Here is a 22,632-nt window from a genome sequence, read left to right as displayed (position 1 = left end):
TGCAGCGCTGCTCCGAGCAGACACAGGTTTCCGTCCTGCTGTGAGTGAAACACGCCGCTCTCCTGCGTCGTCAAGTACTTTGTCATTAGTTACACGATACATTCGGGAGTTTCAGGGATGAGGTACTGATTCTTCTCAGACAGTCTACACTAGTACCGATAACACACAGCGCTTCACGACTCTGAAACGTTATGAAACGTCCCCTTAGAAAAATTTATACACGACTGTGCTTAAACTGACACACAATATTTTTAGCGCAACGCAATCTGACTTTCAAAAATCCCTACAAAAGAATGGCCCTGACTAACATTAACCTATACCTTTCACAAATCACTTACCTCACAAAAATCTTCGTTACTCAAGCTACAGCAATACAGCTAAATAACAGATTCAAACTACGGAAGGCACTAAATACTAGTAGGCATAGTTAGCAAATGAAAGATTTTAATAGAGAACAAAGAATGTATTTACCTTAATAGTCATCAAAAGTCATAATATATACAGCAGTTCATGACATCCATTTTTACAAATTTCAAAACTCCGCCATTTCTCTCCACACATCCACCACTGCTGGCGGCTCATCTCCAACTGCGCAACGCTACGCGCTGTTCACATCCAGCTGCCCAACACTACAATGGCAGACAACAATGCAAACTAGCCACAGACTGCACACAGCACAGCCAGTGATTTTCAAACAGAGCGCTACGTGGCGTTACCAATAAGAAAACCTAAACAGCCTACTTACAACGTGACTGAACTTCTAGGAAAGTATGACGCACCTTCTTCATCAGATATACGTTCAGAAAATTTTACTATTTGCGTAAGTGCTAGTTTCGAAAAGAAACACATCAGCCTCTTTCCACATTTTCCTTAGTTGCACTTAGTATGCCGTACAGTAGGCCTACAATTTTCGGTAGCAACTCATTACTTGGAAAGGAAGCATTGGTTGCACAGACGCGTACAGTCAGACTAATACCTTGTTACATAGAGAGTTATTTGCACGTCCCGTGGATCATGGCGATCTCTCGCTATGATATGGAACGAGTCATATTTGCGATTATAATACATCTTCTTGGAGGAAAATATGGAAACATACTAACCATTTACACGATCACTTAATTTGTTTTTTTAATTTTTTATACTTAAATATGTACAATGTTCCTCTCTTTCGATCTAAAGCACACACACACACACACAAACACACACACACACACACACACACACACACACACACACACACACACAACTCTCACCACCCCTCCCCCCTTCCCGCATCCCCAACCCACACACGCGCACTATAATATGACTACATATTTAGAAAGTCTTCTGCCTAAGAGGCTACAACAGTCGGAAAAATCGGCGGTAGCAGAACACTGCCTAAATGAGGGACACAAAATGAAATTTGAGGAAACTGTTGTGGTTGCCAACATTTCCGGTTTTTGGAATAGTGTCTATAAAGAGGCGATTGAAATTAGGTTGGCTGATAATTTAATCAACAGAGACAATGGGTTTCCTCTTAGCAAGACGCGGAATCCTGTATTATCTCGCATCAGAACTGAACGTTCTTCGGTGCGGCCTTGATTGCAATATATCGTTGCCAGCAGTGTTCCACTAAGGGCGGCGCCACCTCCCTGTTTTGGAAGGCAGAAACCGTGATGGGCGGCGTATGCGCCGTGTACTGAACGGTGGCCTATAAAGGACGTCGATTTGCAACCTGGCGTCAGTTCTCAGCGGGACTCATCTGCAGAAGCAGCATTTTCCTGAAGATGGCAACCAGTTGGATCGCCGAAATATCGAGTCAAGTTGATTTTAGGATCCGGCAGCAAACCCGAAGAGACTTTCATGACTTTCTGGAAGTTGTTGTCAGTAGCAGGACCATGAAATAACCCCCCATCATTATATCAGAGCTCTGAATAACATGTTCAGCTTCAAAAGCTGGCCAATGATATATTCATTGGACCAACAATAGTGTCTACCTGTAGCACTCGTTACCACATTACATCCTAATTTCCAACAAGATCTTTCTCCTTTTCCAGTGCCCCAAGCTGTTGCAGTCTACTTAAATTTCATTTCGTCAGAACTCGCTACATCAGAAAATATTTATTTTGTATCCCCATAAATTCTTTCTATATCTGCCACTACCGTAATTATTGCTATATTATTATTTGATCATCATCGTCATCATCATCATCATCATCATCATTATTATTTCTTCCAGTCTGTCGTTGCGGCTAATTCAGCAACCAGTGTAAGACACGAATTAAAATTACAGTCTTGGTCGCGGAGGTTTTTATTTTCAAATTTCAATGTCGCGTTTCGCCCGTGATAGGCATCTTCAGACTACAGAAACTTCTCTCGGCGCTGGTACACGTTTCGCTCGCGTACCACGAAGCTCTGGTCTGGATCTGTGCACCTGCTCGCTACCTGTGCGGCGTCCTTTACGCTTGGCACCCACCTGACAGACACTGGGTACTTTCAACTATTTCACATCCCAGTCGCATTTTGCCGATTTATTCGTATCGTGTGATCAGTTTATGGACAGCTTGCGCCGAGAAACGTTTCTGTAATATGAAGATGCCTACCACAGGCGAAACGCGACATTGAAATTTGAAAATAAAAACCTCCGCGACCAAGACTGTAATTTTAACACATATTATTATTATTGTTATTGTGTTATTATTTTATTATTGCCATAATTACTGGCGGAAACAGCAACAATAACAGTGTAAGTAGGCTGTTTAGGTTTTTATATTGGTAACGCCACGTAGCGCTCTGTATGAAAAGCAGTGGCTGCGCTGTGTGCAGTCTGTGGCTGGTTGGCATTGTTGTAATATTCGCTATTGTAGTGTTGGGGAGTTGGATGTGAACAGCGCGTAGCGTTGCGCAGTTGGAGGTGAGCCGCCAGCAGTGGTGGATGTGTGGAGAGAGATGGCGGGATTTTGAGAGCGGATGATCTGGACAGAGACAGTAAATTTGTAAGACTGGATGTCATGAACTGATATATATATATATATATATATATATATATATACAGGGTGTTTCAAAAATGACCGGTATATTTGAAACGGCAATACAAACTAAACGAGCAGCGATAGAAATACACCGTTTGTTGCAATATGCTTGGGACAACAGTACATTTTCAGGCAGACAAACTTTCGAAATTACAGTAGTTACAATTGTCAACAACAGATGGCGCTGCGGTCTGGGAAACTCTACAGTACGATATTTTCCACATATCCACCATGCGTAGCAATAATATGGCGTAGTCTCTGAATGAAATTACCCGAAACCTTTGACGACGTGTCTGGCGGAATGGCTTCACATGCAGATGAGATGTACTGCTTCAGCTGTTCAATTGTTTCTGGATTCTGGCGGTACACCTGGTCTTTCAAGTGTCCCCACAGAAAGAAGTCACAGGGGTTCATGTCTGGCGAATAGGGAGGCCAATCCACGCCGCCTCCTGTATGTTTCGGATAGCCCAAAGCAATCACACGATCATCGAAATATTCACTCAGGAAATTAAAGACGTCGGCCGTGCGATGTGGCCGGGCACCATCTTGCATAAACCACGAGGTGTTCGCAGTGTCGTCTAAGGCAGTTTGTACCGCCACTAATTCACGAAGAATGTCCAGGTAGCGAGATGCAGTAATCGTTTCGGATCTGAAAAATGGGCCAATGATTCCTTTGGAAGAAATGGCGGCCCAGACCAGTACTTTTTGAGGATGCAGGGACGATGGGACTGCAACATGGGGCTTTTCGGTTCCCCATATGCGCCAGTTCTGTTTATTGACGAAGCCGTCCAGGTAAAAATAAGCTTCGTCAGTAAACCAAATGCTGCCCACATGCATATCGCCGTCATGAATACTGTGCACTATATCGTTAGCGAATGTCTCTCGTGCAGCAACGGTAGCGGCTCTGAGGGGTTGCCGCGTTTGAATTTTGTACGGATAGAGGTGTAAACTCTGGCGCACGAGACGATACGTGGACGTTGGCGTCATTTGGACCGCAGCTGCAACACGGCGAACAGAAACCCGAGGCCGCTGTCGGATCACCTGCTGCACTAGCTGCGCGTTGCCCTCTGTGGTTGCCGTACGTGGTCGCCCTACCTTTCCGGCACGTTCATCCGTCACGTTCCCAGTCCGTTGAAATTTTTCAAACAGATCCTTTATTGTATCGCTTTTCGGTCCTTTGGTTACATTAAACCTCCGTTGAAAACTTCGTCTTGTTGCAACAACACTGTGTTCTAGGCGGTGGAATTCCAACACCAGAAAAATCCTCTGTTCTAAGGAATAAACCATGTTGTCTACAGCACACTTGCACGTTGTGAACAGCACACGCTTACAGCAGAAAGACGACGTACAGAATGGCGCACCCACAGACTGCGTTGTCTTCTATATCTTTCACATCACTTGCAGCGCCATCTGTTGTTGAAAATTGTAACTACTGTAATTTCGAAAGTTTGTCCGCCTGAAAATGTACTGTTGTCCCAAGCATATTGCAACAAACGGTGTATTTCTATCGCTGCTCGTTTAGTTTTTATTGCCGTTTCAAATATACCGGTCATTTTTGAAACACCCTTTTTATATATATATATATATATATATATATATATATATATATATATATATATATATATATATATATAATGACTTTTGAACACTATTAAGATAAATACATTGTTTGTTCTCTATCAAAATCTTTCATTTGCTAAGTATGCGTATCAGTAGTTAGTGGCTTCAGTAGTTAGAATCTTTTATTTAGCTGGCAGTAGTGGCGCTCGCTTTATTGCAGTAGTTCGAATAACGAAGATTTTTGTGAGGTAAGTGATTCATGAAAGGTATAGATTATTGTTAGTCAGGGCCATGCTTTTGTAGGGATTAGAGATGGGCAAACTGAAACACTTAACCGTTTCGAAACAAATGAAACAGTACGATGTAATGTTTCGATACGCTGTTTCGAAACAGTGAAACAGTTTGTGTTTTGTAATCTAATAAACCTACACATTTTATCATCTTGAACGTCTACTGTATAAGTATGTCTATATTAACACAAATGAGGTGCGAGAGCGCTAATCATATCGCAGAAAGTATGAAACTATCACTTGGGCGTATTGGCAGTTTCGTATTTCCTGCAGCAAATGCACTGCTTCCGTGTCGTGTGACTTTCATACTTTTCAATTGGCTGAGGACAGTCATAGCTGAAGACAGAAGAACCACCACGAACGGAACTGGAGGTGGGAGCAAACTGCAGAAACTACGGATATTCTACTGGGATTCCCACATTCCGTTAGTATGGGTAATATACCCATCCTGATAATTTCCATGCACACAAAGGGAATCATTGTGGATAATAGGAATACAACAGAAAAAAATTTTGTCTTTCAAGGTGTTTCGAACCGTTACTATAAATTCACCATGCTCCCCAGCACTTCCCGTTCACCATTACACTATAAGTGATATGTCAGACAGATTTATTGCAATTATACCTACATCAAATTTATGTATATGTCTAATAACTGTCACTCTACGTCTTTTTTTTTTTTTATTCAAAATGTAGTAGGCTTACTTGTGTTTCTTAATATGATTACTGTACATGAACAGAGAAGCGTGTGTTATAAAAAAAGTGTAATTTATTTGAATGAAACATCACTGTTTCGATACAATCAGTCCGTTCCAGGCAGAGGTGGACTGAAACAGCCTTATTTTGAAACAACGATACAGTTTCTGCGTCTCGCTCGAGATCGAATCCGAGACAGGGGCGGAATGAAACACCGCTATTTCGAAACAGTGAACCACAGCCGTTCCGAAACACTGAAACAGTTGCATGTATCGATACACTGTATCGAAACATAGAAACAGTGGCCAAGTCTAGTAGGGATTATTGAAAGTCAGATTGCGTTGTGCTAAAAATATTGTGTGTTAGTTTAGTGTTGATCAGAATAAGTAAAGAGAGAAATGTCTGTGCACGTTGAGTTTTGCTCAGCTGTTTGAAAATCAAATAACGTAAGGGGTTTATCAGCACAATCATTCATAAATTTTTCTAAGGGGAGGTTTCAACAGCTATAGTAAAAGTACTGCTAGTATTAACTTGATTAGTTAGTAGTCAGTACTATGTATACTGTCTGTATAGATACTCAAATCATTTTATTACTGTCAATCATTATAAAATTATTATTATTTCTTCGGTAACTGTCAGGTCGAGTATGTAAAATAAAATCAATCAGTGAATTATGTTTGGTTATAACATTCCCATCGTGATCGTCTTGTAGACACGCCATAGAAGTAATAGGTTAATTTTCATTACATTGCAACCGCTGCGCTGTTTCGTAATCTCTAATTGCCAGCACGTAGCCATTCAAACATAGGAATCATTCATATTTTGCCTTCAACGGACTTGGTCTGCACTATTTCGATGAAAAGCGTGGCAATGGATTTTGGAAAATGAAATTATGTAACTAGCTAGCGCGGTTTCACAACTCTTCAGGAGGACTGTGGGGCGGGTGCTCGGCTGTCTGCCAATTTGCTTTTATCTCGTCTGGCCGACCGCGGTGGCCGTGCGGTTCTAGGCGCTTCAGTCGGGAACCGCGAGACTGCTACGGTTGCAGGTTCGAATCCTGCCTCGGGCATGGATGTGTGTGATGCTCTTAGGTTAGTTAGGTATAAGTAGTTCTAAGTTCTAGGGGACTGATGACCTCAGATGTTAAGTCCCATAGTGCTCAGAGCCATTTTTATCTCGTCTATCGTCGCAAATCTACGTCCTTTCGGCGGGATTTGCAACTTTGGAAATCAAAAAAGTCCTCAGGCATCAGGTCAGGAGAGTACAGAGGTTGAGGCAGTACAGTGATTTCGTTTTTTGTGCAGTCGTCGCGCACCAACAGGGATGAACGTGCGGGTGCATTGTCGTGATGCGAGAGCCACGGGTTGTCTCGCCACATTTCAGGCAGTTTCCTCCTCACCTTTCCTGGCAGGCGTCACAACACGTCCCCATAGTACCATCGCTTAACAGTTTGTCCCTGTAGCACGAGTTCATGATGAACTAATCCTCCAAAGTCAAAGAAAACTGTCAGCATGGCTTTGACATTTGATCTGACATGACCAGAATTTTTTAGTCTTGGAGGACCTTTCCCGACTCATTGTGAAGACTGAACCTCGGCCTCAACATCAGCGTAGGGATCCTGCATCGTTTGGTGTGTCTCTGTAAAGGTTTTCTTCAGTTTCACGCAAAATTTAATGCAGACGCTTTGCTCCTGTGAGTTTGCCGTCTCGAAATTCGCAACCTGTGCGACACAACGTTATGCTCGGTACAGCACTGAACAGTAACTGGCAGACATACAACAGTGAAACTTCCGGTAGTTTTTCATTAAACACAGGCGTGTGCAGGGATGCCAATCGTATTTTGTTTCAACATACCATTGGCGTGAAATTACGAATGTTGCGGAATTTTCTGAACAGACCTCGTATAAATTTTGGAGAGGCACCGAGAATCCATACATATTGTAATAATGGATGTATGTATGTGTACGTATGCTCGATATCTCGTCCTAAATCACTGGACAGGTTTCAAGCAAGCTTTGGGTAGTTATACCTTATTGTCAGGCAACAGTAGCTGTGAACCACCTGCGTATCAGAGTGGTGGGGCTGGGAGTGAAAAAGAAGCGTAGCCCAAAACGCGTGAACTACCAGACTTATTAGATTAGGTTAGATTAGATTAGATTAGTACTTGTTCCATAGATCATGAATACGACACTTCGTAATGATGTGGAACATGTCAGGTTAATAAAAGGTGTCTATACAAGATATTACATTAGAAAAAATATTACATGACACTCAATTTTTGTTGTTGTTGTTGTGGATGTTGGGAAATTACCCACTTACTATATCCAAAAATTCGTCTAATCAGTAGAAGGAGTTGCCAATAAGAAATTCTTTTAATTTCATTTTAAATGCTCTATGGCTATCTGTCAGACTTTTGATGCTATTAGGTAAGTGACCTAAGACTTTTGTGGCAGCATAATTTACCCCCTTCTGAGCCGAAGTTAGATTTAACCTTGAGTAGTGAAGATCATCCTTTCTCCTAGTGTTGTAGCCATGTACACTGCTATTACCTTTGAATTCGTTCGGATTGTTAATAACAAATTTCGTAAGTGGATATATATATATTGTTAGGCTACAGTGAAGATCTCTAGCTCTTTAAATAAGTGTTTGCAGGATGATCTTGGATGAGCTCCAGCAATTATTCTCATTACACGCATTTGTGCAATGAACACTCTTTTACTCAGTGATGAGTTACCCCAGAATATGATGCCATACGAAAGCAGAGAATGAAAATAGGCGTGGTAAGCTAATTTACTCAGATGTATATCGCCAAAATTTGCAATGACCGTAATAGCGTAAGTAGCTGAACTCAAACGTTTCAGCAGATCCACAGTGTGTTCTTTCCAGTTCAACCCCTCATCAATGCATACACCTAAAAATTTTCGATATTCTGCCTTAGCTACCGATTTGTGAATTTGTGATCGAAGTCTATATTTATTAATGGGGCATTCCATTTACTGTGTGGAACTGTATATACTGTGTTTTGTCAAAGTTTAATGATAGCCCATTTGCGGAGAACTACTTAATGATTTTCTGAAAAACATCGTTTACAATTTCACCAGTTAGCTCTTGTCTGTCGGGTGTGATAGCTATACTTGTATCATCGGCAAAAAGTACGAGCTTTGCATCTTCGTGAATATAGAATGGCAAGTCATTAATATATATTAAGAACAGCAGAGGACCCAAGACCGAACCTTGAGTCACCCCATTCTTGATTGTTCCCCAGTTTGAGAAATCACCAATTTTTTGCATATTATGTGAACTGTTTATTTCAACTTTCTGCACTCTTACAGTTAGGTATGATTTAAATCATTTGAGCACTGTCCCATTCATAGCACAGTACTTGAGCTTATCTAAAAGTATTCCATGATTTACACAACCAAAATCCTTTGAGAAATCACAAAAAATCCCAACGGGTGACTTCCGGTTACTCAGAGCATTTAATATTTCGTTAGTGAAAGTATATATAGCATTTTCCGTTGAAAAACCCTTCAGTATTTCAGAATGAGAGCACTTAGCGACTTGCAGCAACCTTTACACGTAATTTCAAACCTTAACAATTTTTTTTCCTAGGGGACAACCCCTAGGAAATGTTGGAGGGAGTTCGATTTGGACTTGCTAAGATTGCGACATTCGTTCTGCAAACATCTTATAAAGCACTGTGATGCTCATTATTAAGGGCAGGCGCTGTCAGTGCAGCCTCAGTAGGCCAGGGTTGAAAATGAACCCGTAAGGTTCGAAACTGGTCGCCAAAGGTAAGTACTGCAACTGTTGACGGATTCGCTAATAAATGCTTTACGAAAAGAAAAAAAAAGGTCAATGGCTTTTTTTCTCTGTTTTTGCACTGTTTGTGCAGTAAAAAAGGCCTGACGCTCTAATTTAATACTTCTTTACTACTAACTGTATTCCCGTCACATTCTGCGGACGGTGTGCACATATAGCTCTGAATGTTGTTGTTGTCTTCAGTCCTGAGACTGGTTTGATGCAGCTCTCCATGCTACTCTATCCTGTGCAACCTTCTTCATCTCCCAGTACCTACTGCAACCTACATCCTTCTGAATCTGCTTAGTGTATTCATCTCTTGGTCTCCCTCTACGATTTTTACCCTCCACGCTGCCCTCCAGTGCTAAATTTGTGATCCCTTGATGCCTCAGAACATGTCCTACCAACCGATCCCTCCTTCTTGTCAAGTTGTGGCACAAACTCCTCTTCTCCCCAATCCTATTCAATACTTCCTCATTAGTTATGTGATCTACCCATGTAATCTTCAGCATTCTTCTCTAGCACCAGATTTCGAAAGCTTCTATTCTCTTCTTGTCCAAACTATTTAGCGTCCATGTTTCACTTCCATACATGGCTACACTCCATACAAATACTTTCAGAAACGATTTCCTGACACTTAAATCAAACTCGATGTTAACAAATTTCTCTTCTTCAGAAACGCTTTCCTTGCCATTGCCAATCTACTTTTTATATCCTCTCTACTTCGACCATCATCAGGTATTTTGCTCCCCAAATAGCAAAACTCCTTTACTACTTTAAGTGTCTCATTTCCTAATCTAATTCCCTCAGCATCACCCGACTTAATTCGACTACATTCCATTATCCTCGTTTTGCTCTGAATACATCTCCAAAATTACGTCATTGTACGACACGTACTTCAGAAGATATGGCGGCGTAAAGAATGAGAGCTTGAAAAAGTGCTGCATCGTGCATTACACTTAAATTTTTTACTTCGTCTTTACTAACTAACTGTATTCGCAACACATTTTGCTACGAAAATAAATCATTGTATGGCACGTGCTGCATCGTGTATTACATTTAAATTTTTTTACTTCGTCGTTACTAACTGTATTCGCTACACATTTTGCTATGATAAATCATTGCATGACACGTATTTCAGGAGGTATGACGTCACACACATGAAGCACAAGGCCAGACGATGCGAGGTGCTGGCGTGGACGCACAGCTGTAAACGAACACCTGGGCGGCGTCGGGTTTCCCTGGTAGCTGTCTGTACTAAGGGTGTTCGAGTGGACGGAAGCTGCAGTAGTTGGGCAAAGACGAACAGAACTCCACAGGACAGGACATTGTGTAGAGTCGCGTGTAAGGAGAGTGCAGACCGGAGAGAGCAGTAAGGAGGACACGGTTGCCGGCCGGCGACCTCAGCCTGCTGCTGCTGCAGTGGTGTGGTCTGTCTGTACTGGCGAGGTGAGCGGCAGGCTCTCGCCTGTTGCAGGGTGTGGGTGGGCGCGCGGCTGTACGTGCTGCTGACCGACCCGGAGCACGCGGCGGCCGTGCTGGGAGGCGGCGGGGGCGGCGGCTTCCACGAGAGGGCCGGCCTCCGGCAGTGGGACGCCCTGCGGCCCTTCACAGGGCGCGGGCTCGCCACCGCGGCGGCGGGGGGCGGCTGGAGCCGCAGGCGGAGGTAAGTGGCTGGCTGCACGCACTGGCGGCCGAGTGCTGCCCGACGTCTAGTACAGAAACTTCCTCAACTAGATTAATGAAAAATACATAAAAGTTAAAGGCGGTTGTTTTAATGCCTCGGCTGTTCTACGTACTCTCCCCTCACTCGAGTACAATGCTCACAGTGTTCAAACGGCCGTCTCGAACTGTCGGGCAATTCCAATTGATTGGAAAAGAGCACAGGTAGTCCCAGTTTTCAAGAAGGGTCGTCGAGCAGATGCGCAAAACTATAGGCCTGTATCTCTGACATCGATCTGTTGTACAATTTCAGAACATGTTTTTTGTTCGCGTATCATGTCATTTCCGGAAACCCAGAATCTACTCTGTAGGAATCAACATGGATTCCGGAAACAGCGATCGTGTGAGACCAAACTCGCTTTATTTGTTCATGAGACCCAGAAAATATTAGATACAGGCTCCCAGGTAGATGCTATTTTTCTTGACTTCCGGAAGGCGTTCGATACAGTTCCGCACTGTCGCCTGATGAACAAAGTAAGAGCCCACGGAATATCAGACCAGCTGTGTGGCTGGACTGAAGAGTTTTTAGCAAACACAACACAGCATGTTGTTATCAATGGAGAGACGTCTACAGACTTAAAGTGACCTCTGGCGTGCCACAGGGGAGTGTTATGGGACCATTGCTTTTCACAATATATATAAATGACCTAGAAGATAATGTCGGAAGTTCCATGCGGCTTTTCGCGGACGATGCTGTAGTATACAGAGAAGTTGCAGCATTAGAAAATTGCAGCGAAATGCAGGAAGATCTGCAGCGGATAGGCACTTGGTCCAGGGAGTGGCAACTGACCCTTAACACAGACAGATGTAATGTATTGCGAATACATAGAAAGAAGGATCCTTTATTGTATGATTATATGATAGCGGAACAAACACTGGTAGCAGTTACTTCTGTAAAATATCTGGGAGCATGCGTACGGAACTATTTGAAGTGGAATGATCATATGAAATTAGTTGTTGGTAAGGCGGGTGCCAGGTTGAGATTCATTGGGAGAGTCCTTAGAAAATGAAGTACATCAACAAAGGAAGTGGCTTACAAAACACTGATTCGACCTATACTGCTCATCAGTGTGGGAGCCGTACCAGGTCAGGTTGACGGAGGAGATAGAGAAGATCCAAAGAAGAGCGGCGCGTTTCGTCACAGGGTTATTTTGTAAGCCTGATAGCGTTACGGAGATGTTTAGCAAACTCTAGTGGGGGGCTCTGCAAGAGAGGCGGTGTAACTTGCTGTGCAGCTTTCGAGAGGGTGCGTTTCTGGATGAGGTATCGAATATATTGCTTCCCCCTACTTATACCTCCAGAGGAGATCACGAATGTAAAATTAGAGAGATTCGAGCGCGAACGGAGGCTTTCCGGCAGTCGTTCTCCTTGCGAAGCATACGCGACTGGAACAGGAAAAGCAGGTAATGACAGTGGCACGTAAAGTGCCCTCCGCCACACACCGCTGGTTGGCTTGCGGAGTATAAATGTAGATGTAGATGATGTTCAACTCGTGCGTCACCCTGGTTCGAATGCCGGTTACGTCGTCAGCGCGTTAACCTTCCGTGTGAATTTCTCCACATTGTCGTTTTGTGGCAGGTGCGGTGTAATGGACTTGCTTGGGATAAAAGTTGTCAGCTGAAAATAATTCCGACTAAAAGTCTTTGCAAAATATTAATTTTGAAGAATGTAGCTCAAATAAACGTTCTTAAAATTTGGCGAGTGTAACTCAGCTCGCTGAAAATAATAAACGTTGATCAGAACTTGTCTTCATTTCGTTGCTTCGCTGTAGTTGACGTTTCCTGTAAGTTTCTGAACTGAAAACGGGCCAGAGAACACCGTGGTTCTCAAAAGACGTGAAAAGTCAATTATTATTTCAGGTGTACAGTTTACACTATTCGGCATTAAAATTACTACACCACGAAGATGACGTGGTACAGACGCGAAATTTAACTGACAGGAAGATGCTGTGATATGCAAATGATTAGCTTTTCAGAGCATTCACACAATGTTGGCGCCGGTGGCGACACCTAGAACGTACTGACATGAGGAAAGTTTCCAACCGATTTCTCATACACAAACAGAAATTGACCGGCGTTGCCTGGTGAAACGTTATTGTGATGCCTCGTGTAAGGAGGAGAAATGTGTACCATAACGTTTAGGACTTTGATAAAGGTCGGATTGTAGCCTATCGCGATTGCAGTTTATCGTATCGCGACATTGCTGCTCGCGTTGGTCGAGATCCAATGAGTGTTAGCAAAATATTGAATCGGTGGGTTCAGGAGGGTAATACGGAACGCCGTGCTGGATCCCAACGCCCTCGTATCACTAGCAGTCGAGATGACAGGCATCTTATCCGCATGGCTGTAACGGATCGTGCAGCCACGTCTCGATCCCTGAGTCAACAGATGGGGACGTTTGCAAGACAGCAACAATCTGCACGAACAGTTCGAAGACGTTTGGAGCAGCATGGACTATCAGCTCGGAGACCGTGGCTGCGGTTACTCTTGACGCTGCATCACAGACAGGAGCGCCTGCGATGGTGTACTGAACGACGAACCTGGGTGCACGAATGGCAAAACGTCATTTTTTCGGATGAATCAAGGTTCTGTTTACAGCATCATGATGGTCGCATGTGTGTTTGTTGACATAGCGGTAAACGCACATTGGAAGCGTGTATTCGTCATCGCCATACTGGCGTATCACCCGGCGAGATGGTATGGGGTGCCATTGATTACAAGTCTCGGTCAACTCTTCTTCGCACTGACGGCAGTTTGAACATTGGGCGTTATATTTCAGATGTGTTACGACGCGTGGTTGTACCCTTCATTCGATCCCTGTGAAACCCTACATTTCAGCAGGATAATGCACGACCCCTCGTTGCAGGTCCTTTACGGGCCTTTCTGGATACAGAAAATGTTCGACTGCTGCCCTGGCCAGCACATTCTCGAGATCTCTGACCAATTGAAAACGTCTGGTCAACGGTGGCCGAGCAACTGGCTCGTCACAATACGCCAGTCACTACTCTTGTTGAACTGTGGTATCGTGTTGAAGTTGCATGGGCAGCTGTACCTGTACACGCCATCCAAGCTCTGTTTGACTCAATGCCCAGGCGTATCAAGGCCGTTATTACGGTCAGATGCGGTTGTTCTGGGTACTGGTATCTCAGGATCTATGCACCGAAATTGCATGAAAATGTAATCACATGTCAGTTCTAGTATAATGTATTTGTCCACTGAATATCCGTTTATCATCTGAATTTTGTTCTTGATGTAGCAATTTTAATGGCCAGTGGTGTCGTATTGCTGACAATTGTGTATTGATGCGAGTAGTAAATTCTCTAATTACAATTACAGAAGTTGTCGATAATAACAAAGAAAAAAAGTTATCACCCGATGGTTACAACTGAAATTCATGGAATGTGATACAAGGACGATTACGTTTCCCTTGTTTTGTTGTAAAAATAACTGAAATGATACGAATAACCAATGCAGATTACCTTTTTGTTAATTATGTATGTTGTGTTCGTGTGTTTGTGTGTGTGTGTGTGTGTGTGTGTGTGTGTGTGAGACAGTCTGTGCTTTTCATTTTATCTGCAGTTTTCTTTTGCAGTATGTTTTTGACAACCGTAAATCGCTAAGTACAGCCATCTATGTGACGGAAGTACTTTAAAATTTCAGGTGTAATATCTTGCTAGTTGCGCTGCAGAACAGTGGTCATCGAATGCAAGACGCCACGGTGCTGGGGTCTGGTGGGAAGTCCAACGAGGCGGGCTCAGTGTTGCAATAGATGCCGCTGCCGCGACGTCAGTGTAAACAAAACACAGAGGCCGAGCTCTGCGCTGGCCCTGTCCTCGGCGGTCAACAAAGGCGGGCGGACATCGGCGTGCCAGGCTCGGCGGCGGTCCGTGTGAGGAATCCGTACCGCTGCGAAACGCTGTTGCCTCGGGGCGTGCTCGGGCGCGGGAAGCAGCTCCCGGCCCACTAGGGGGCGCCGGCTGCTACTCTTCGGCCGCAGTGCCGACGCGGAAGCTTGACAAAAGACGAGCATGATCGAAGTAATAGTCGACGTGAATCGTCGAATGTAAAGGACCCACTTCTCGAGAGGGATTTCTGCAACCTTTAAGCAGATAACCAACCGATCAGCACGTGATGGGAGATACAATGTCTTCCTGCGTGTAGTTTGCGACAGATGAAGCGGAGAAGAAGGAAGAGTACCTCTGATTTTGAAACTAAACCGTATCAAAGTTCCATCATTTTAGCACTCTCACTGTTCAGTGTGTAGACAAACAAACTCGCGAATGACGTCGGAAGCTCCGTGGCACTGTTTGCAGACGATGCTGTTGGAGACAGGAGACGCGGGATACAAGAAGACCTGCAGAAATTCCTCAGTTCGTACCAGCACTGCCAGTTGACACCCGACGTAAATAAAATTAACTTATCGCGCATAAATTTGAGGAAACAGCACGGGTTGTTTCTTTACAACAGGACTGTACAGAGTTGCTACTATTGTGGGCTCCAAACCCCTCAATGTGGCTATGCAAAAGGAACAAAACATACACAATTAGTTTACACGTTCTGTTTTGCAAATACTTCTTTGTTTAACATATATAATTACAACAATATGAGGCGAGATATTTCAAACCTTATTTCTTTTGCAGGTTATGTGTCTTTAACAGGTTTTCTGAACATCGCTTGCTGACATGTCAATTCTCGTTTCAAAGAAGAAAGCCTGCCGATGTGGCCGAGCGGTTCTAGGCACTACAGTCTGGAACCACGCGACCGCTACGGTCGCAGGTTCGAATCCTGCCTCGGGCATGGATGTGTGTGATGTCCTTAGGATAGTTAGGTTTAAGTGGTTCTAAGTTCTAGGGGACTGATGACCTCAGAAGTTAAGTCCCATAGTGCTCAGAGCCATTTGAACCAAAGAAGAAAGTTCCTGTTTATGTAGTTCGCACTGTGCCACTATGAAGTACGATTGACAATTTTAATTTATGTTACGCTTTATAAACATATTCCTCTGTCATTTTTGCTGGTTACTTGACGTAGCTGTAAGCCTTTGCCCTGTGGTTCAACTGGCCCCTCTCTGCTATCGCACCTGAATATAGGTTTTCCAGTACAGAATATTTGGTATACATATAAGCAACTTTAGTTTTAACGCATCTGATGCATTATATTCTCACAAAGATTCCATAATTGTTAATGGATCACGTATACGTATGAGCTATTTTCTAAAAAGTAATAATAGTATTCAGAAGTAGTTACAGTTATCCATGACGTTAAAAGAAATTATCTGCCTAACAATACATTCGATGCAGTATGCGCATGACACTACTTTGACTCAGTCCACCGACTCTCGCAATGTTCAAATGGTTCAAATGGCTCTGAGCACTATGGGACTCAACTGCTGTGGTCATAAGTCCCCTAGAACTTAGAACTACTTAAACCTAACTAACCTAAGGACATCACACACATTCGGACCTGCAACCGTAGCGGTCGTGCGGTTCCAGACTGTAGCGCCTTTAACCGCTCGGCCACTCTGGCCGGCTCTCGCAATGTCCCGTGTACTCATGTGTGGGTTCATGGCAACAGCAGCTAACACACCAACTGCACCCGCTTCTCCTGTGACGGGCCTGTTACGGACCCGTTTGCGTGCTACGACCATACCTGTTGCATACAGTTGGCGGTAGATGTTTTGCAATGTGCGGCACGTTGGATGCTCTCTGTCCGGGTACCGTTCTGCATACACCCTGCAGGCTTCAGCTGCATTTAGTCGACACTCGCCATAGATGAGTATCATCTCCGCCTTTTCAGAGTTCGAATACACCATGGTCACAGTTCCTACAACACTACACTATCACAGACGTCTGGTAACACGGTGTACTACAGTTGGTCTGCGTGCGGAGACGAATGCAGAATAACAACAGCAGCAAGCGCTACATGCGGACACTGCGACAGCTAGACCAAACCACAACAGTGCACTACAGCCACACTCGTAAACACGGTCGTCATCGTAAACATGTCCCTGCAGATGCTGCTCGCCGACCGTGGCCCGTGTCTGTTACAACACACAACTGAACGTCGGAGGTTTCAAGCGTCAACTTTAGGTTACAATATCTCCGGATGTAATTAACATTTTACAATGCAACAAACGGCACTGATTACGTATTTGTTTATATGTTCAAATGTGCTAACAAAACTAACGGGGTTCCATTTAAAAAAACGTAGGTTTGTGTTAAAAAACATACTTCCGTGCATTTTTGTATGGTTTGTATTAAACAATTACACTAGCCCCTCTCCTCACGTTCGGTCTGTGGAATCCGTTCGTCAGTATTTGATGTTGTTTACGAAATATATCCAGCGGTAACGTTAGGTGACTCACCCTGTATATATATATATATATATATATATATATACACTCCTGGAAATGGAAAAAAGAACACATTGACACCCAACGTGCTCTAGAAGGTGTAAGTCAACTACCCTGGCCAGCAAGATCTCCGGATCTGTCCCCCATTGAGCATGTTTGGGACTGGATGAAGCGTCGTCTCACGCGGTCTGCACGTCCAGCGCGAACGCTGGTCCAACTGAGGCGCCAGGTGTAAATGGCATGGCAAGCCGTTCCACAGGACTACATCCAGCATCTCTACGATGGGCTCCATGGGAGAATAGCAGCCTGCATTGCTGCGAAAGGTGGATATACACTGCACTAGTGCCGACATTGTGCATGCTCTGTTGCCTGTGCCTATGTGCCTGTGGTTCTGTCAGTGTGATCATGTGATGTATCTGACCCGAGGAATGTGTCAATAAAGTTTCCCCTTCCTGGGACAATGAATTCACGGTGTTCTTATTTCAATTTCCAGGAGTATATATATATATATATATATATATATATATATATATATATATATATATATATGGTCGTAATAAAATTAAAACTTTTTGCTCTAAATTTACCACAAATACGGCTACCCAAAGTACATTTATAATCTTTGCTATCACATGAAAAAAAACCTTTCAAGTTATTATTTTTCAGCTGCATTTAGTCTTGATTTAATAAAATTTCGCTCAAGGGCAATTTATTTAAATTATAAGTCGGTCACTGAATTCTATTTTAAGTATAGCAGCTTTGTTTCATTTCTTTTGATTTCAGCAGAACCAAGTCGCAAGAGTACGAGCGCCTTGTAAGTCCCCACTGACAGGCTGCAATCGTCAACTGCCGCGTAAGGGAGTCTCCCGGCCAGTTGCGCCAAACGCTCGTTTCCGTTTCCGCCGTCAACAAAAAACCTAGGCCCACGTCCACTTTGGTACATACACTTAAACAATTTGAACAAAACTGAAACCTCTTCAGGCGTTGGTGATATGACACCCACAAACGATCCCTTGTTGAAACTGTCACTTGACACGATTAGTCAGCAGTAATAGCTATGCAGTACAAATGCCTTCAGTAATGGCTCCTTAAGAAATGTGCTCTCTCTTTAACTACGAGGGTAATCCCAAAAGTAAAGTCTTCTATTTTTAAGTATAGAACTCTGTTTGTGTGGCAGTTGGTCACACTGTTATGAAGAGTGCTTCACGCGCTGTGTGTAAACATGCGCACGCCGCGCTGAGGCGCTCAGTCTTGGCTTGGCAGCCGTTGAGAACGGAGCTCCAGTTATATGTTACCGCCAAGTGCGAATTGCGCGCAGTTATTCGGCTATTGAACGCAAGGGGCCCTGCGCCGATTGAAACCCGTCGCCAACTGACGGGAGTGTATGGCGAGTCGTGCATGGATGTCAAAAATGCTCGTAAAAGTGGTGTGGAGAGTTTGCAGCTGGTCGGACCGAAATTCACGACGAAGAAAAGAGCGGGAGACCGTCAATTTCTGAGCAGACAGGTTGAGCAAAGCATGCGTGAAGATCCGCGGATCACCGTGGATGATCTCTGCACGTCGCTTCCTGAGGTTTCCCGAAGCACCGCTCACAGAATTTTAACGGAAACGTTGAACTACCGGAAGCAGTGCGCAAGGTGGGTGCCACGCATGCTGACTGAGGACCACATGCGGCAACGAGTTGATGCTCCCCGCGCATTTCTTCACCGCCTTGCAGCCGAGCAGGACAACTTTCTGGACTCAATTGTCACGGGTGGCGAAACCTGGGCATGCCACTTTACACCTGAGAGCAAGCAACAATCACGCCAGTGGCGGTATCCTTCCTCGCCAAAGTCGCGGAAATTCAAAGAAACACAGTCTGCTGGTAAAGTCAAAAAAATGTTCAAAATGTGTGTGAAATCTTATGGGACGTAACTGCTAAGGTCATCAGTCCCTAAGCTTACACACTACTTAACCTAAAGTATCCTAAGGGCAAACACACACACACACACCCTTGTCCGAGGGAGGACTCGGACCTCCGCCGGGACCAGCCGCACAGTCCATGACTGCAGCGCCTCGACCGCTCGGCTAATCCCTCGCGGCGGTAAGTCATGACTACCGTTTTTTGGGACCGGAAATGGGTATTGTTGGTCGACTTTCTGCCCACTGGGACCACAATTAACGCTGACAGGTACTGTGAGACTCTGAAAAAAACTCAAACGGGCAACTCAAAACCGGAGAAGAGGAACTGTTGAGCAAGGGCGTACACGTTCTCCATGACAACGCTCGCCCACACATCGCTGGCAAACCGCTGCTCTCCTGCAGCAGTTTCAGTGGAACATAATAACCCACCCACCGTATAGTCCTGACTTTGGGCCCAGTGACTATCACCTCTTCCCCAGGTTAAAAGAACATTTGGCTGGAAAGCGATTCTGCTCCGACGACGAGGTGAAAGAAGAGGTTCATAACTTTCTGGACAGCATAGCGACGAGCTGGTATGACATGGGCATACAAAAACTGCCACAGCCTCTATAAAAATGCACCGACAGAAATTATGTCGAAAAATAGCTAAATGTTTAAGCTGTAGACTGATGTAAACCACAGCAGAAACAAACAGGTCTATGTACTTAGAAAAAAATAGGAGACCTTACTTTTGGGATTACCCTCGTATATCAGGGCGGATCCTTATGAACTAATGAGCAAATTTTCACTGTAGGAACAGGCTAACTTCACGCTGTCAAATGACAATGTTTGTCATCTTAAATGACATGCACGTGAGTCATCAACTCGCTCGAGGCCCCAAAAATCCACCTATACGCAACCACAAAACAGCAACATCCCAGTCCTTAGAGCACGCCACACAATAATAAAAACAGCCACAACTCAGCCACCTCTGAGTGTGCTTCCAGAACCACCAATCAACAACGCACAATCAAAATCATTAACTCTTTTGCCATACAGCCCATATACATACTTCTGTACCAATAAATAATTACGCAAGCCTGGCAAACATTACTCGCTATTAAATATCCCGCTGCACTATCTGAATTGTTGGGTGAATTCTAATTTTGTCAGCCCCGAAACTAAAAACGAGATCCTCTAAAATTTATTTTGGAAGGATAAGCGAAAGAAAATACACTGAAGAGCCAAAGAAATTGGTGCAACTACTAATACCGTGTAGGGCCCCCGCGACCGCGCAGAAGTGCCGCAACAAGACGTGGCATGGAATCATCTAATGTCTGAAGCAGTGCTGTAGGGAACTGACACCAAGAATCCTGTAGGGCTGTCCATAAATCGGCGAGAATGCGAGGGGGTGCAGACCTCTTCTTGACAGCACGCTGCAAGGCATCTCACATATGCTCAATAATGTTCATGTCTGGGGAGTTTAGTGGCCAGCGCAAATGTTTAAACTCGGAAGAGTGTTACTGGAGCTAATGTGTAGCAATTGTGGACTTGTGGGGCGTCGCATTGTCCTGCTGGAATTGCCCAAGTCCGTCAGAATGCACAATGGACATGCATGGATGCAGGTGATCAGGCAGGATGCTTGCATACGTGTCATCTGTCAGAGTCGCATCTGGACGTATCAGTGCTGCCTCATCACTGCAGCTGTACACTCGCCACACCATTACAGAGGCTCCACCAGGCTGAACAGCTGCCTGCTGACATGAAGAGTCCGTGGATTCATGACGTTGTCTCCCTATCCGTACACGTCCATCCGCTCGATACAATTTGAAACGAGACTCGACCGACGAGACAACGTGTTTCCAGTTATCAACCGTACAATGTCGGTGTTGGTGGGCCCAGGCGAGGCGTAAAGCTTTGCGTCGTGCAGTCATCAAGGCTGTACGAGTGGGTCTTCCGCTGCTTGGTTCGCACGCTGACACTTGTTGATGGCTCGGTATTGAAATCTGCCGCTATTTGCGGAAGGGTTGCGCTTCTGTCACGTTGAACGTTTCTCTTTAGTCGTCGTTGGCCCCGTTCTTTCAGGATCTTTTTCCAGCCGCAGCGATGTCGGAGATTCGCTGTTTTGCAGCCTTCCTGATATTCACGGTACACTCGTGAAATGATCGTACTGGAAAATCCCCGCTTCATCGCTACCTCGGAGACGCTGTGTCCAATCACTCGTGCGCCGACTATAACACCACGTTCAAACCACCTAAAATCTTGATAACGTGCCATTGTAGCAGCAGTAATCGATCCAACAACTGTGCCAGACACTTGTCTTAGATAGGCGTTGCCGACCGCAGCGCCGTATTCTGCCTGTTTGCATATCTCTGTACTTGAATACGCAGGCCTACACAAGTTTCCTTGGAACTTCCGTGTATACCGTCGGCAGTCTCCTCCAATTACGACTTACCGCACTACACTGCTATCTCTCGACAACTGTCTTACCCAAGATGTCGTCTCTACGATCTGAACCGACTTCTCGTTCGGCTGAATCGGTAGTACCTACCTACACCATTTTAAGACTGATTGGAAGCCTTGGTTCTGATAAATGCGCAGCGCCATTATTCCTGTTAACAGTTTTTAATATTGTTGACGAAGGCTGTCGGCCGCACGCGCAGCGGACAGCTCCAGCCGTAGGTTGTACGTAACCTCTTCGGACTGCAACGTGAGAGGTTGTAGAGCACCGCTGCAACTTTCGCACGTGCACGTCCTTCATTTCGGTTTTATGAAATCTACAAGCCAGTTACAATGTAGATACTACATTCAGTTTTCTACAACTAGCAGAGTCATACCAACAAGTGATGTAACACATGAGCAGGAGTCAGTAAATAGGGTTGAGTGCTCCAAATGTTTGGGTGTACATACTCACGAAAACGTCAGTGGAAGACGCGTATTACTCAGCTTTTCAATCAATTACGTTCAACTACTTTTGCTAATCGAGGAAGCAAATGTATCAACCTCTGGACTTATTTTGCATATTTTCACTCAGTAATATTTTGCGGAATAATTTTCTGGGGTAACTCATCACTTGGAAAGAAAGTATTGATTGCAGAGAAGCGACCAGTGAAAATAATATGCTGTGTTCGCTCACGGACGTCATGTAGGTACCTCTTGAAAGAATTAGGCGTTTTAACTGCGCCGTCACAGGACGTATATTCGCCAATGAAATTCGCCATAAATAATCCATGACGATTTGAGAAGAAACAGTAATGTGCATAACTACAGCACTAGAGGGAAGAATGGCCTTTGTTACTCATTGTTAAAGCTTTCAGTGGCTCAC

The 22,632-nt window shown here is 44.4% G+C and overlaps 1 protein-coding gene across 1 annotated transcript in view; it reads left to right on the top strand.

The window, feature by feature from the left end:
* LOC126100685 (uncharacterized) overlaps window positions 1-22,632 on the top strand; it is a 147,209-nt gene that overhangs the window by 38,389 nt on the left and 86,188 nt on the right. The window contains exon 2 of the mRNA XM_049911302.1: window positions 10,834-11,022. Coding sequence (XP_049767259.1) covers window positions 10,834-11,022 — 189 coding nt within the window. The remainder of the gene's footprint in view (window positions 1-10,833; window positions 11,023-22,632) is intronic.

The sequence above is a fragment of the Schistocerca cancellata genome, chromosome 9, assembly GCF_023864275.1.
Source record: "Schistocerca cancellata isolate TAMUIC-IGC-003103 chromosome 9, iqSchCanc2.1, whole genome shotgun sequence".
NCBI classification, from domain to species: Eukaryota; Metazoa; Arthropoda; class Insecta; order Orthoptera; family Acrididae; genus Schistocerca; species Schistocerca cancellata.
This window is presented reverse-complemented; position numbering and strand designations above follow the sequence as displayed.